Source organism: Vulpes vulpes, chromosome 5 (assembly GCF_048418805.1).
Source record: "Vulpes vulpes isolate BD-2025 chromosome 5, VulVul3, whole genome shotgun sequence".
In the NCBI taxonomy this organism is placed as follows: domain Eukaryota; kingdom Metazoa; phylum Chordata; class Mammalia; order Carnivora; family Canidae; genus Vulpes; species Vulpes vulpes.
In genome coordinates, this window is record NC_132784.1 from 122,697,754 (window position 1) to 122,715,003 (window position 17,250).

General features: G+C 48.7%; 1 protein-coding gene across 26 annotated transcripts in view; it reads left to right on the top strand.

Moving 5' to 3' along the window:
- Positions 1 to 16,843, top strand: part of MAGI2 (membrane associated guanylate kinase, WW and PDZ domain containing 2) — a 1,307,576-nt gene extending 1,290,733 nt beyond the window's left edge. For 17 of the 26 annotated variants that reach the window (XM_072759832.1, XM_072759836.1, XM_072759834.1 and 14 more), the window contains one exon: positions 981 to 3,713. In XM_072759832.1, the coding sequence (XP_072615933.1) occupies positions 981 to 1,564 (584 nt within the window). In that variant the 3' untranslated portion in view covers positions 1,565 to 3,713. Of the gene's footprint in view, positions 1 to 980; positions 3,714 to 16,217 lie in introns of those variants that run through there. The other 9 variants (XM_072759854.1, XM_072759849.1, XM_072759863.1 and 6 more) reach the window with 2 other exon arrangements.
- Positions 16,844 to 17,250: the final 407 nt, after the last annotated feature.

Consider the following 17,250-nt stretch of genomic DNA (forward strand, 5'->3'; position numbering starts at 1 on the left):
GGCCGGCCTACGGGACTTTGGGGCCCGCTGATTCCGGGGCTGCCGAGCGCGGGGGGCGCGCGGGGCCCGCAGCCGCCCCGCTCCCTGGGGGCGTCCGGGCGAAGGGGGGGGCCCGGCTGCAGCCTCGGCCTCCGGGGGGCGTGGCCTGCGCAGGGGCGTGGCCTGGGCGGAGCAGGGGCGTGGTCTGGGCCCGAGCAGGGGGCGTGGTCTGGGCCTGAGCAGGGGGCGTGGCCAGGGCGGGGGGCTCGGACCCTCGTGGGGCTCGACCCTTGGCGCCTCCCTGGGGGCGTCCGGGCGAAGGGGGGGCCCGGCTGCAGCCTCGGCCTCCGGGGGGCGTGGCCCGAGCAGGGGGCGTGGTCTGGGCCCGAGCAGGGGGCGTGGTCTGGGCCTGAGCAGGGGGCGTGGCCAGGGCGGGGGGCTCGGACCCTCGTGGGGCTCGACCCTCGGCGCCTCCCTGGGGGCGTCCGGGCGAAGGGGGGGCCCGGCTGCAGCCTCGGCCTCCGGGGGGCGTGGCCCGAGCAGGGGGCGTGGTCTGGGCCCGAGCAGGGGGCGTGGTCTGGGCCTGAGCAGGGGGCGTGGCCAGGGCGGGGGGCTCGGACCCTCGTGGGGCTCGACCCTCGGCGCCTCCCTGGGGGCGCCCGGGCGAAGGGGGGGGGGCCCGGCTGCAGCCTCGGCCTCCGGGGGGCGTGGCCGGAGCAGGGGGCGTGGCCTGGGCCGGAGCAGGGGGCGTGGCCTAGGGGCGGGGGGCTGGGGCCGTCGTGCCCTGGACGGGGCGCGAGGCGCGGGCGCCGCCCTAACGCTGTGCTGCCCACCCGCAGCCGCCCCGCTCCCTGGGGGCGCCCGGCTGCAGCCTCGGGGTCGGGGATCGGGGGTCGGGCCGCCGGGGGGGGGCGTGGTTGGGGGCGGGGGCTCGGACCGTCGTGCCGCGGAGGGGGCGCGGGGCGCGGGCGCCGCCCTAACGCTGTGCTTCCCGCCCGCAGACGACCCCGGCTCCCGCAGCGCTGCCGCCGCCGCCGCCCCAGGGCTGCAGGAAGTAGGCGCCCCCCCGGAGGACGGCCCCCGGCCACGGTCCCCGTCGCACCCGGCCCCGCCCTCCGACCCCTCCCGGCACACCGGCCCGGACCCGCCTTGGGACAGCAAGCGGGAGCACGACGTCCGGAAACCAAAGGAGCTGGCGGCCGGCGGCCAGAAGAAGCAGCGCCTCGGGGAGCAGGCGGAGCGCTCGGCCAGCCCGCGGAGGGCGGCGCGGCCGGGGCTCGAGGGGGCGCCCGGCGGCCACTGCCCGGAGGCGGGGGCGCCGGGGCCCGCGGCGGACGCGGCGGGCAGGGCGGGCGGCGGCGGGCAGGGGGCGCCCCGCGGGGCGGCGGGCGCGGAGCTCGGCCGGCGGGGGGGCCCGGGGGCGGCGCCTGCGCTGGCGGGGCGGGGCGGGGGCGGGGCGGGCGCGCGGGCCCCGGGGGGCGCCCCCCCGCGCAGGGCCGCCGTGGCGCCGGGGCCCTGGAAGGTGCCGGGCTCCGACCGACTGCCGGGCGCGCGCAGGCCCGGAGCCCCGACCGCGGGCCGCTGAGCCCCGCCGCGCCCGCCGCGCCCCCGCCCCGCCCCGCCGCGCCGCGCCCCCCGCAGGCCCCGGCCCCCGGGACAACCAAAACCACGTGGAGAGCACCGCGGAGACACAGTGCAGTGTAGCTTTAGTAAAAAAAAAAAAAAAAAAAAAAAAACGAAAAAAATCTCAAAAAAGCAAAAAAGTAAAAAAATGACCCCCGCTGCATGAAGGATTTGGATGCCATCCAAACTCTCTACCAAGAAACCGGACACGTTAAGAGCAATCACAAACTGGAATATCGCCTTAAAAAAAAAAAAAAATTCAAACTGCACGGAGCAAGCTGAAACTGAGACGAGATTATATCTTTTAATTGATCTAAAGAGTTGTAAATAAATTGTTCTCGACCTATCTAGACAGGGGTTAAAAGGTTTCTTTGGACCATCGGGAACTGCTGCCCACGACCAGGCCCGGCCCCGGCCCGCCCCGGCCCGGCCCGCAGGACGACTTAGGAACCTAGTGCGTTCGTCGCTGTGATGCCATTTTTACTGCCATTTCTGTGATCAAATCATGTTTCTGTACATTTTCAGTGGTAGGAAAAAAAAAAAAAAAGGTTTAAAAAATTGTATCTTAGGGAACAGATTGCCGTAAGTCAGAATTTTGCAGTTTAGCTCATAGATCTTAATTGGTTTTCATCTAAAATAGGCATTTTATGATTGAAGGGCCACAATTTGTCGAATCGAGGTCGGCACCGCTGCAGTTCCTTCATGAAAAGGCTTTTTCCTGTGGTCTCAGGCTAGCGGAGAGGGTAGCTTCTTTGACAGCAGTGTTCTATTTCACTTGTTTTATTGTCTTTTTTAAGATCCTCTTTCCATTACTTCATTTTCACTTTGATAGAGCAGAGGCAAAGGGTTTCGCCTGTATTTCTCCGACTAGAATGAATCCCCAGTATTAAAAAACCATGGCCAACTTATTTTCATGAAAGAATGTGAACCTTTTAGCATTCTTTTTCTGCTTTGTCTTCCCTTACTCTTTCTCCTTTTGTTTGGTTTGCTTTCTCGTCTCTGCATCCTTTGCCATTTTTAAATGTCTTCAGCAACCTCTGGATGTTTGGGTTTATGTCCATTGATCTGCGGTTGATCCCCTATTACCATCCTAAGGCTTGCCTTTCTTCTCTGCCCTTTGAATATTCCTTTGTAAAATGTTACGGCAGTTAATTATCCATTGGTACTTATTTGTAGCTACACATATTAAAAGGCAAACTGCTTTCTGAGGGCAGTTTCTCTTTAATTTGTCCTGAATGAATGAGGCTTCATCCTTCCCAGATTCTGGCCCTTACAGGAGTTCAAATGCAGATAAGCCTCACCTCCCTGAACTTGTAGTCAAATAAGTAAAAAGGGAGATCAGATCCATCACACAAGGTCACGCCTAATAGCCTCTCTCCGTTGACTCTTTCCGTCTCTGTAAATTGCAGCAACCTGAGCACTGGCCATTTAATTTCCATCAGGCATAGGTGTAGTCGAGTTGTTTGACAAGAGGAGAACGTGGCCGAAAGCCTCAAGTGAAGAATCTTGCAGCTTGTAAAAGCAATTTCCAAAAATGGAATCCATTCATCATAAACAAAAGCACAAACACATGTAGCAGTTTACAATACTTTTGGTTTAATCTCAATTAGTCTTTCTCCCCTGGACTAGACATCCAGTAGAGTTTGCCATTAATTTATTGAATCTGGTTTTGGACAATGCTTCTGTAGTGTAGCTGCACGTCCCGGTACTGTATCCTCTGACCTTTATTTTCCATGTGTTACAAAAGGATAAAAAAGTTGAGATTACGCTTGCATAAACTCTAATTTGCACAGTTCACAGCTACTACTTGTGCAGTAATTGCTTTATGCGGCTGTAATCCATAACCTGTGAAGACAGCACATCATCTAAATCCCATTCCAAATAATATTTCTGTGTAGTGTTAGCTGTGAATTTACCCTGTACAGCTGTATCTCTATAAATATAATTCCATGTATTAATAGTCACAGAAAGACTGTAAGTGAGCAACTATTTTTATGAAACGCACCACTATGGATAAATTAACTTTTACAGAAATCTTGTTTACTGTATGATATTCTAAAACACTGTCAAATAAAATATATATCCAAAAATCTTTTCTTTTTCCAACTATATAGGCTGTGTGTTAATTTGAAGTAAGTCGTTACTGGGGGGTTAATTTCTAAACTGCAGTTTTCATAATTTTTTTTAGAGTGTAAATTGAATGCCCCCAAACAGGACTTTTTTTTTTTTCCAAACTTGAATCTAAATGCAGTGAAGTTATACAGAAAAAGAAAAAGACTGTTGACTTTTTTTGCCCAAGTAAATCCGAGTTTTCTCAAAAGCACTCTAGTTGACACTTGCCTTTCAGCCAACTCCATCTTTTATGAACTGCCAGTATGTTTATGTTGCTTGCTACCCTGATTGATATTGTGCCTTTTTTTCAAAAAGGATTTCAAGTATCAATCAACAATAAATCCCATCACATTTTTTCCTTTTTATTCTGAATTTCTTCATGTTTATGCAGAAGCCAACGTTTAGTGAGCAGTAGTGTAGAGCTCCAAAGTCAATGGCTGACTATGCCCTCTGCAGTGTATTCCAGAACCTACACCAGGGCGAAGAGAGGTCTGTGGAGTCTGGGGAGGATGACATCCCCGCCATCACCAAGATCACAATCCAAAGAAACAGCCTTCAAGCCTCATCCTGTTGGGACTTCCTACTGATGATGTCAGTAGGGAGCCTCAAATCCCCAAACTGACCGTTTTTCCTCCACTATTCATTTTTTTTTTTTGAAAATTAAGTATGTGTCACTTTTGGGAAAGGGAAGAAGCTGACATGAAGTGTGAAATCAAGCACAAAAGTTACAGTATTTGTAATAAATTCATGTCATTCTTTATGAACTAATCTAAGAAGGCCTGGCACAAGCCAAAAAAGCAGAAGGCTCGCCAAACGATGCAATTAACAAAATGGGGTGTAAATATTAAGGATGCACAGCTAATTGCCTTTTTTTTTTAATGTTTTTTAGAAGCAAAAAACATAAAAGTCATTAGGACATCGGAAAGGTCAGAAATCAGAGACCAGAAGGATTAAGACAGGGACAGAGTGGGAGTGTGTTGAGGCCAGTGAGGCACCCAGCTGGACAGGGGGCCTTCCTAGGAGTCAAAGGGACTCAAGGTCAGGCAGGAAATATCAAGAAGTGAAGAGAGCCGGGCGGGTACGGGGCCCATGGACAGGTACCTCCCTCCTCTGAGGCTGTCATTTCGTCAGGTCCAAGTTAATTCACATTTTTAAGAAACACTGAACAAGAAGACAAAACACTACCAGCACACCCACCACTGCAGGCCGGTCCGGTGGGCATCCTCGGTCTGGGATCAACAGCCCGACCCTCAGTGGAGAGGCCCTGGCCCTTGTATCAGGGTCTCATTCACCTTCCAGGCCCCACACACGGGGTCTGGGAAAACAAAAGTGCATGGCGCTTAAGTCCACACATGCCCAGAACAACGTGGACCATGTATCTAAGCGTGAGGCCCTCTGCCGGAGCCCTGATGGCTGTTCTCGCACTAGAGGCGGTTTGCTGGGAAGCTGACCCAACTGAAGCCATTTGAGTCTTCATTAGTGGCTCCTGAGGTGTGAGCATGGGCCTCCCCAAAGGTGAATCTGCCCTGCCCCAATAGTAGTACTCTTTTCCAGGCCAGATTCGTGGCAAAATCAAATGGCCTAATTGCCAAAGAATTTGCACTTCCCAAAGATCCTTTCTCAGACAAGCAGAGGGCCAGACAGGCTGCCTGCAAAGCCCCACGAGTCCTCTCCCGGGCTAGTGTAGCAAGGGTACCAAGCCTAATGCCGAGCTCATCCAGGGCACCAGCTGAACGTGCAGAGCATGGTCACGATTACCAGTGGCAGTGCTGTGGGCCATAAGCCATAGAGTGACATCCCAGAAGTAATCACCCCCTTGCTGGACACTTGCTGGCATTTCGCCCAGACAGCCCAGTTACCGGGGACCCCACAGAAACGTGAGTATGTCCTACCACTCAGGGGAAGGTGACTGGCAGCCACACATAAGAGTCAGCTGTGTTTTTAAGGCTTCCAATAGTTGGATGGGATCTTTTCTTCGATGAAACTGCCTCCCGGAGAGTGAGTTCACCTAGAACAACCTGGGAATCTTGTGAAGCAACAAAGTGACCTTTGACTTCCCTTCTTCGGTGGAAGGGCAATTTTCTAAAAGCCTCACGAGGTGTATCTGTGTGAAGGGAAATTAAGCCTCCTCCGTGATTTCATCCCAGGCCATCTGCCTTCACACGGAAGAGCATGCCCTCCTGGGGCACGAAGAGATTTCTTAGGGGGCACACAGGCAGGGACAACTCAAATGCAATTCATTTTCAGAAATTCAACTTGTATTTTTATGCATTTCAAACCCATGGACTGCCAGTTCCACTTTGCCACCTGCCCAATGCAAGGGGCCTTTACGTTAGAGAAGCAAGATGAGCTTATCATCCAGCCTGGATTTCACTCTGGTACTTGAGCTCGGGGGGTAAAAACAGGGAGAACTGGAGAATGCAGCCCTCCTGAAGGAGAATCCAGAGAGCATCGGTAAGAAATATTCAACTGAGCAACGCCTTCCTTCATCCAGAAGCCCTGGTAGGGTTCCTATCTAAACCTGAGCACCCACGTTCATTTGATTTTAAAATAAAGTCACAGTTTTTCTGATCGAATGCGTGATGGCTATTTGTCTGGCTTGACCACAACGACTGGCTTTGCCAGTTGGAGTCTGTGGCAGTTGTTTTCCATAAATTAAGGAGTTAAATCCACAAATGCAAGGTTCACACCAACATAGTTAAAGCACGCATACAAGAGAAAACACATCCTTTGCGAGAAATTTGTGTGGGAAAAATGTAGGTGTTAACTTTAAAATGAAACGGGATCTAAAATTTCATAAAATTATTTCAGGGGCTCCATGTGCTAACAGGGTCACTCCCTAGGACAAACCTACTTAATCCGTCTCATAAACGTTTATAAAAAGTTTGGAGTGTATACCACATATGAAACCCTACCAGTGAACAGAACACAGCCTTCAGCCTCAAGCTGCCTATCATCTAGTTGGGAGACCACGACAATTAACACAAGACGGGATAGGGGTGACACGGGGACGCCAGCTTCAGCGGGGTGCAGAAATGGTCGGAGGCAGTTAGAAGGCATCCTGGGTATGTGGCATCTTAGCTGGGTTGGAAGGGTAGGCGAGATTGCAAGAGGCGGGTAAGGTGTCAGGGAGAGGTCAGCATGAGTAGAGTTCAGAAATCTAGAGATTTGTTAGAAAAACTGTGAATTGTTTATTTTGAGCAAGACTCTGTGTGAGAGAGAGAGCCAGATCCAGAGCCAGAGAGACAGGGAGGCAGAGGGAGGGAGGGAAGGAGGAGAGAGATTAAACAGAGGTAGTTTCAAGCGGATAACTTATTCCATTAGGAATAGTTGGGAGTTATTAAAGCTTCCTGAGCAGAGAAAAGATAAAATCAGCACGTGGCTGTGGAAGGAAGTCCTGGCCGGCCCGTCCAGGGTGAAGTGGAGGTGGGAGACGCTGGCAGGTGAGAGGTAAGGAGACCTGAGCACCCAGAATGGAGGGGAGAGATAGGAGGGCTCTGCGGGAGGGAGGACAAGCAGGCCTCAGGCTTACCTGTTGCAACTCCAGGGACATTCACCGGCTCCAAGCCAGAGTGAAAAAGAAAATGTCAGGAGGACCAGATCTAGAAGGGACAGTATTACATTTTTTTTTATAAATGTGAGAGCTCCTCACACTCAGGTCTCCCAGTTGGAAATACTCACCGGTCAATAATCATAGACTAAAAAGACGGGCATGCCCCAAGGAGAATGAAGCTCAGACAAGAGACTGAGCCTCGGATAAAGGTTTGGGGGCCACTCTCTAGGGTCTTGTTGGGACTCCATCCCAGAGGTTCTGATGTAACTAAGACGGGACCATGTGGGTGGGGAAACGGCCCATGCATTATAAATACACCCACATTAGGATCAGCATGCAAAGCGTGCTTTGTTACAGAAAGGGAGGATTCTGGAAAGATGTGACTTCTATCTAACGTCCAGGAGCCACCAGGAAAGATGTGAGCCAATTTATGATCCCCGTCCTTAAGAAGAGAATGAAAGTGAGCTGCAAGTGGTTCAACTGCAAAGAACGTGGAGAAATGCATAGAAGGAATACTTCAAAACCGATGGTCCTGTCTGCCACACTTTTCACATGTTAAAGATTAGCAGGGGTTGTAGGACTCAGTGGCATACCTTCCAATTGCTTCGGTGTTATCTCTTATTAATAGGAACCCCTGGATCCTTGCTTCTTGATCTGGATCGCCAGCTCTGGGATGCCCTTAGTTGTTCCTCAAAGCAAGCTAATGTGGGCAAACGAGCTGCTACAAGATAAAAATCCAGAAAAAAAAAATCTTATATATACACAAAATCATGCACGTGTACACACACAACACACACTTGCACATGAACACAGGCATATACCCAGAGAATCCAACCTCAGTATATTAATTGTGGCCAAATAAGTTACACGCCCCCAAGGTACGTGAAAACCTATGGATGACTTAGTCCGTTTTAAAGCAGGCCCATGTGTAGGCATCATCTAGACAGAGAACCAGTCGGGGCCCCTGACCTGAGCCTGGCGCGGAGGAAGTATTTGCTATACACACATTTTTTATTGTTGTCACTATTATCAGTTGAGAGATATGTAAACATTTTCGGTGATGCTGATATTCTCATTTAACATTTATGGGGTGTTAGCTGTGGGCGAGGCACAGAGGTGTGAGACCGTAACCGTGCACTAGGCAGGCACTACCCACTTCAGACAGCTGTAGGGTTGGAGGCACCAGGAAGGGAAATGTTTCACATGCCAAGTGCGAGGGGCTCTTGGGCCACCCAGGAGGAACTATTCATCCAGCCCATAATCTAGACCAGACATGGAGATACTCCATCAAAATGGCTTAATGTCATTTGAGCACCACTTGAGATGGAGGCTAGCTTGAGGGAGTGAGAGCTACCAAGGAGAAGTGAAGGAGGCAGAGGCAGGTCTGGGGGTGGGGGGGCGGCTGGAGGTGGGGAGGGGTGGCTGGGTAAATGGGGGCTCAGCAAGGGGTGGGAGGGGTGTAGGCATCAGATGAGAACTGTTAGGGGCAGGAGCAGCACAGAGGAGCCTGAGCCTCAGGGAATGAGGTGACCAACCCACCCCGGTTTGCCAAGGATTGCCCTTATTTTCAATCTATGAATCAGTGTCCCAGCAAACCCGGATGGAAGGGCGTGTGGCCAGGACTGGCAAATCTGCAGGTCCCACTGGAGGTACGGAGGATGGGAGCCAGCCAGGAGGAGGGTGGAGAGCCACGGGACCCAGGACTCACAGGGCCTACCCGGCCTTGGCCGAGATTTGAGCCTCTGTTGAAAAGGCAGTAAGTAGGAGGCTACTTGGGTTTTCACTGGGCAGGACAGGCCGTTCCTGTACCTAACACTCTGGCCTGGAGTGGAGACCACCATGTGCTCCCTTCACCCTCCTCCCTGCCTCTCTCCTTTGACCTTTAGCCCTGTGTCCCTTCCTCCGTCTGTGGGAGGTTTCAGGCCTCCCAGGCTCAGCCTCCTGGGACTTCTGTCTCAGGCACATGACGCCAGCCTCTCCCGGAGGACTCAGGAGCCCTTGCTGGTGCCCTGACGACTTTGCAAAGAACTTCCCTGTCTGGTCAGTGCACATGCTCACAACTCGTATGTTATGGTCCCCCACTCTTTCCTCTGTCACCCAGGTGTGGACAAAAGGCTCATCGCAGGTTTCTACAATCAATCCTCACGATGCCTGGCATATAATAGGCACTCAGTGGATACTTGCTGAAAATTGGATATTAAAAACAAACAAAAAACAAAAACAAAAAATAAAACTGACCTCATATCTAAATCCAAAATAGTTCCCTTCAGTAAGAATGGCTCTCAACACGGTAGGTGGCCCTGACTGGTCAGAGTAGACAGTTCATAATTTTTCTCAGATTTTTTTACTATTTCTTGAAATCCTGACAGAGTGGCTTGACCTTATTATTTGAGAACTGCTTGGCATGAAGGCTAGTTTCTGTAACTCACTCAAGTGCATTATTCAAAATAAACCCATGCAACTACTTCCCCTTGACTTTCTCCTGCTCATGCTCTGGCCCAGCCTCATCCCAAAGCCAGCAGGGCTGGAGCAGGACCTGGCTCTAGTTCTTATGTCAGTAAGGTAAGGTCATGGCTAGAGCAACGAGGATAGCATAGGCCTTCTCGTTCCAGCTGCCCTTGCTCAAAACACAGGGAGAGACTTTCCACTAATATCCTTGGCTAAATTCTAGCACACTGTGTCCAGCTGGTCAGTGTTCCTTAGATGAACTTGGCCTCCCCACTGTAAATGTTTGCCGGAAGCATGCAAAAGGCCCCTGAGGATTTTGGCCTTGTACTGGTCCAGACTCTCTCTGCCTCTCTGCTCCAATTACAGCTCTTCACAGTAACACACACACACACACACACACACACACATACACACCCCTCACAGATTTGACTCCCTGTCCAGGCTCACTCATATCAAGCAACCTTTGAGTGATTGCACTTTCAGCTGGGCCATTCCAGCCAACCATAGCCCTGCAGCCTATACCAGGGCCCTGACGCTCACCCACTGACCCTTGACTAAGAGACTCCATCTGAGTTCCCTGTCCCGCCCTCTCAAGATCAAAGACCCTCATGGTCCGCTCTCCACTAACTTCCCACTGGACAAAGCATATCATTCACACAGCCCAACTCAAACTGTCTTTCACTCTCCGTTTTTAATCTGAGCCAACGAATACAAAACCAAGATTTTATTGTTTTCTTAACTATTGTCATTATCAAGGAACTAATGGTATGAGGGCTTGTAGTGTTCTAAAGCACAGTGAGGTATGGATCTCTTAAAACATGAAGGAGTCACCTGGAACACACACCCATACTAAGTGGGTTGGGGACAGCCAGGGGTGATTCTGTCCTGAATTCTCAACCAAGATGCTTTTAAACAAAACCAGTGAATTGTCAACCACTTCCAGAAGACTAGCTGCTGTCCAAAAAGGTGTACACACAGCTAACAGCTCAGAAGTTGCTGATTAAAGTAGATTTTCTTTATTTAGTGATTCAGAAGCCCATGTTCCTTTTATTCTGTGGCTCCACCATTCCCTAAAGCTTTGCTCCTGAAAAATAGCCTGAGCATCAGCAGCACTGCCATTCCTGGGAGCTTGTTAGAAATACAAGATCTCAGGCCCTGCCTTAAACCCGCCATAATAACCCTGCATTTTAAGAAGATCCCCCAGTATGAGTGACTTATCTACAGAAGTTTGAGAAGCCCTGCCCTAGAACTTCAGAGCCCCCTGCACCAGACAACAGAAAGGGAAAGAGGGCTTGGAGTGAGTACAGCCTCCTCTTTGTCTCATTAAAGTTTCCAGTGACAGGTCACTCTCCAATCCCATTCCATGGGTAAGAACTAGTCACATGGCCACAACTGGACACAAAGCACTCTAGGAAATGTAGTTCCTGACTGGGCGGCCATCTGGCAGTTACCACTCCACATTATGCAGTTGGGAAGACAGATTTTGGTGGACAGACATCTCTGGTGCTCATGCATCCTCAATGAGTAGGTGGCTGAAGAGGAAACATTACTTTGACAGCAAATACCAGGCCCTATACCAGGCCATGCATCACATGTATATGCAGAAGAGAAACAAATAGGGGTCTATTAGCAGAGAAATCATCATGGTGAGAGTTTCAAAACTGAATATAGGCCCTCACAAGTGCAGAAGTCACGACGAAGGGTCTGCAAAGAGGAGAAAACTTGGTCAAGGTCAGGAGCAGTAAAAATAATGAGGAAATTAGCATTTAGTTAGCGCGAGCTGTGTGCCTAGCACTTTTACATATGTTGTCCAGTTTTATCTAGAAAGCAACATCGTATATTGACAATATTCTCACCACTCCTCTCAAACTGCTTTTGCTAAGACCACACTGTCTTATGTGTCTTATGTGTCTGGTGTGAGCACCTGAGATATCTGTCCACTGAAATCTGTCTCCCCAACTCCACACTGTCTCATCCCAAGGTTTACTGTAAAGCTATGCAGTATGTCATTGGCACAATTAATATTTTGGGCTGGATAAATATTTGTGGTGGGAGGCTGTCTTCTGCATTATAGGATGTTTAGTAACATCTCTGACCTCTACCCACAATTATAACAACCAAAATTGTCTTCAGACATTGTCAAATACCCTAGGGTATGGCGAGGAGGCAGGGAAGCAAAATTACCCCTACTTGAGAGCCACTGTGCTGCAATAATCAGAACAATAAGGTATTGGCAAATGACAGACACACAGATCCATGGAACAGAATAGGGAGTCCAAAACCACATCCATATTTATATGATTGATAGTTTTTTCATTAGTCACATGCAAAAATATAGTGTACCTTGAAGCATACCTCACACTGTATACAGAATGTAAGTCAACATAGATCATAGACCTAACTGTTAAACCTTAAAATTTATTTTATTTTTTAAAGATTTTATTTATTTATTTATTCATGAGAGACACAGAGAGAGAAACAGAGACATAGGCAGAGGAAGAAGCAGGCTCCCCAGGGGGAGCCCGATGCAGGATTCAATCCCAGGACCCCGGGATCATGCCCTGAGCCAAAGGCAGATGCTCAACCATTGAGCCATCCAGTTGCCCAAACCCCAAAATTTAAAAGACACTTTCAAAAACAGGAAAGAAAAAAAATCACAGACTGGTAGAAAATATTTGCAAAGCAAAAGTTTCATAAAGGAGTTATATGTTGAATAGATTTTTTAAAAGTCTGAAAATCTAAAAATCAAAAATAAATAATTCAATTTATAAAAGGCATGAAATATCGGTAAAAATTCACCAAAGAAGATATACTGAAGGTAAATAATTACATAAAAATATGCTCAACATTAGAAGCAAAATAAGTCAGCCAGAGAAAGACAAATGCCATTTGATTTCACTCATATGTGCAATTTAAGAAACAAAACAGATGAACATGGGGTGGGGGGGAAGAGAAGCAAACCAGAAAACAGACTCTTAAGAGAACATACGGAGGGTTGCAGGAGTTGGGGGTGCTTGATGGGCATTAAGGAGGGCACATGTTGTGATGAGCCCTGGGTGTTGTACGTAAGTGATGAATCACTCAATTCTACATCTGGGACTAATATCACACTGGATGTTAACTAACTGGAATTTAAGTAAAAACTTGAAAAAAAAAGAAATGTTAAAATAAAAAGAGAGAGAGAGATGTTCGACATTATTAGTCACTAGGGAAATACAGACTCTAACCTATAACCCCAAAGAAATAACACACCTACTAAAAGTGACCAAAATTTAAACACTGACCTGCATGGATAGTGAAAGCAAAAGGATACAACCTGTTGGAAACCAGTTTGGCAGTTTCTCGCAGAGTCGAGATGCGTCGGCCGTCTGACCCTGCAATCCCACTGCGAGGCCCTTACCTAAGGGAGAATCAAACCGATGTTCACATAAAAACCTGTAAGTGAATTATTGTAGTGGCTTTATTTTCACTTGCCCAAGAAAGCCAGAGCTGGAAACAACTCCATGCCCTTCATCGCGTGCACGGATAAGCCCGCCGGGCTCAGTCCATAGGCTGGAACACTACTCAACGGTAGAAAGGACCGAACTACCTTTACACACAGCCACACCAATGACTACTCAGCCAGTGGACGTTTCCAGGCTCAAAGGCCACATAACGTATGGTTCCATTTATATGACTCTGGGGACAGAAAACTAAAGGGCCAGAAAAGACAGTGGTGGCCACAGGCCCTGCGTAGGGGAGGTGTTGACCACAAAGAGGCCCAAGGAACTTTCTGGGGGGCAAAACTGTACCTTGACTGTGGTCGCATGACTCTGTGCCTGTAACAAAACTCCCCGAACTCTACACTAAAAAGGGTGAATTTCACTGATGGGGATTGTACCTGAAACAATGATGTGTGAGTACGATTTCTACTTAGACTTTTAGAAGGAGAGTTAATCAGTTAAGAACTTGAATAAAATGCTATGATCATAGTAAAGTACAAGTCAGATCCTGTCATTCCCCTGCTGCTGCGCGGCGTCCCTCGTCCCCTTCAGGCGCACCGACTTCACTTCCTTCCCCTCTCCTCGGCCACACCAGGTTTCCTTGTTCTTCCTGAAACATTCTGTTTCCTTTTGTTCAAAGGCTCTTCCTCGTGACACCTGCATGGCTTCCCCCCTCGCGCCCTTCGTGGCCTGTGTGCAAGTGTCACTTTATCAGGGGGCTCTTTCCTGATCTCTCCCTCTTTCAATATTCCTTCTCCCCCTTGCTCTTTTATTTTTCTTCATAGCACTCCTCAGGCAGTTATTTTTATTTTTCACTTTTTAGAGAGAGGGAGAAAGAGAGAGAGGTGGGGAGAGGGGCAAAGGGAGAGGGAGAGAGAATCTTAAGCAGGCCCCTTGCCCAGCTCAAGCCCAGCACAGGGCTCAATTTTACCACCATGAGATCAGACCTGAGCTGAAATCAAGAATCCAATTTAGTGGATTTATTCTCATTTGCCAAAGAAAGCCAAAACTGACTGGGCCACCCAGGCATCCCCCCCCCCCGCCCCCATCATGTTTACTTTCTATTTGCAGGCACTAGAATGGAAACTTCCTCCAACTGCTAGGAAAAGAGCCTCTGGGCAGGTCTCCATGGGCAGGAGTCAGAGAGGAAGGCCACTCTCCTGCCAGCCTCAAAGCAGTGGCCAGCAGAATTCGGGGCCCCCCGAGGAGACCCAGAGAGCAGCCCTTACATTGGAACAACTTGTCTCATCATGTCCCTTAACCTTGCTTTGGTAGGACATCTTTTATCCTCCAAACTCTTATCCACACTCCATTTTGACACCTTTTTCCCCCTGATCTCCTTCCCTGAAGCCCTTCCACTGAGCCCTCTGAGAATCACTAGCAAAATCTCCTTCGCCTTCAAATCTTCTCTGAACTCTCCTGGACCTTTGTGCTCTCACTGGAACCTGACCTCCCCCACAGAGACGGTTTCCCCTAGAGCCTCTCGGGTGGCAGCTGTTTTCTCTACCATTTCTCTTGCTCCATGAGAATCTTCTTGCATCTCATTGTCCCTTTCAGCCCCTTCCCCATCCTCCTCCCTAAAATGCCTTGAATCTCTTATCAGGACTCAACCATAAAGATCCTCTCTCCTTCTCTGATACCTGCATTCACTGCTACAAATTGTCCTCTCAGCACTGCTTTTGCTGCACCACAGTAAATTTTAATCTACTTCAAAATATTTTTTATACATTTCTCTTGTGGCATCGCCTTTGACCCATGTGTTATTTAACCTCCAAATATTTTGAGATTTCCCAGATGTCTCTCCACTATTGATTTCTAGCTTAATTCCATGTGGTCTGAAAGTATGCTTTGTAAGATTTCTATTCTCCTGAATTTGCCAAGGTATGTTTTATGGCCCTGATCATGCTCTGTCTCGGTTAAGTCTTCCACAGGAGTGTGCAAAGGATGAGTACTCTGCTGCGGCTAGATGGAGTATTCATTCTATAAACGTCGATTAGATTCAGTTGACTGATGGTGCTATTCAGGTCAACTATGTCCCTACCGATTTTCTCCTTGCTGGATGTGACCTAGCTTAAATTCCATAGCCACTCACCATGCTCCCTCTATTGCACCTCTCCCTTCTCTGCTTCCCAAACCACAACCGTGACTCAGTGCGGCTCTCTGCATATGCCTATCTCCATACACATTGGCTGTGGTTAGAGAAAAACACCCACCCTTGCTGACTGGTCTCTTTTAAAATCTGTGACCTCTAATCTCAAGTGGGCCTCATATGCTGCCGACCCAAAAGACTGACATTCCCTGGTCTGTTCCCAGGGACAAACCCATTCCCATGCCCCTTTCATGAATGGGTGTTTTATACCTTCCCATTTCTCCTCAAATCGCTTACATCTCCTCTTTAACCCTTTCTCTCTACAGATGACCTCACTTCCTGTTCACTGCGAAAGTAGAAATTCCCATTGCCATATCCACAACTTGTATCTGTGCCCATATACTCTGCCTTTTACCGTGAACTGTCTGTGCCAGTAGCAAATGCCATCCTGTTCACTTATGCACTGGATTCTTCTTGCTTACTCGATAGTCCAGCAATTCCCTCTTCTTCCTGCATCATCCGTTTGTCCCTCTCTTTGATCTTCCTCATTAGCACGTAGGCTGTTTTCTTCTTAAAATGGCAGGCATTTTATTCCTTGGGGCTCTACATTTGATTTTTTCTCTTGAGGCGATGCTGTTCCTCAAGATAGCCACACACCTCTCTCCCTCTCCTTCCCAGGGCCTTACCCAAATAATATCTCTTGGGGACACCTTCTCTAGCCACTTGCAACCCCCTGTGGTGGACATAGCCTAGGGTGACTCCCAATGAGCCATGCCCTTGTAGAATCGCTCTCCTGGTGGTTGAGGGCAGAGCCTGTTACTTGCTTCTAACAAATGGAGTGTAGCAAAGGTAATGGGGTATCAGTTCTTGATTAGGTTATAGTATATGGCACGGAGTTGGACTGTCACCCCATAATTGTGTTATCTTATAGAAGACTCCATCTTAGCAGACTAGAACAAGAGCTTTTCCCTACTGGCTTGAAGAAGTCAGCTGCCACATTGTGAGAGGTCCGCTGGAACTGGGAGGCTTCGAAGATCCAGGGGCAGCCTCCTGTGGACAGCCATCGAAAAGCCGGGGCCCTCAGTCATGCAGCCATCAGGAACTGAATCCTGGCAGCAGCCTGAATGAGCCTAGAAGAGGGTTGTTCTCCAGTTAATTCTCCGCATGAGAATTCAACCCAACTGGCACCTAGATTGCAGCCCTGTGAGACCACAGACAGAGGACCCAGACTCCTGGATGCACGGAAACTGTGATGTAGTATCGTATGTGTTATTTCAACCTGCTAAATTTGTAGTAATTTGTTTTGCAGAAAAATAGAAAACAAACACACTCCCAAACGTTCTCTCCTACGCTTTTCTGCTTATTCTTTTGCCTTAGCACTTTTAGTCATTTAACATTTCCTATGTATGCCTTGTTTATTGTCTGTGCTTCCCCCTCTATTCTTGAACATAAGTTGTACTACGACAGGGATTTTTGTCAAGTCTTTTCCTACCATTATATTTTCAGTGGCTTGAACAATCTCAGTAAACATTTGTTGAATAAATGAGTGAATGCTAAGTCTTGTTACCTGTCCAGAGGAATTCATTAAGGTCACACATATCTCAGAGAGGTAAGACATGAGAGGAAAGGTACGTATTGTTTTTAACTTGTTATTATGGAAATGTTCAAGCATTTGTTCAAAGTGACAAGTTCAAGTAACAGCTTCTTACTCGTATGGCTTATTCCAGGGGTAGCTTACAAATTCTTAGAGCAGCATTCTTCAAATTTTTGACTTGACTCACATTAAAAAATACAGCTCATGGGGCACCTGGTTGACTTAGTCGGTGAAGCATGCAACTCTTGATCTTGGGGTCATGAGTTCGAGCCCCACATTGGATATAGAACTTACTTAAAATCTTTAAAAAATACATCTCACAGTATGTGTCAGCACACACATACACCCACATAAATAAAACAAAAGTTTC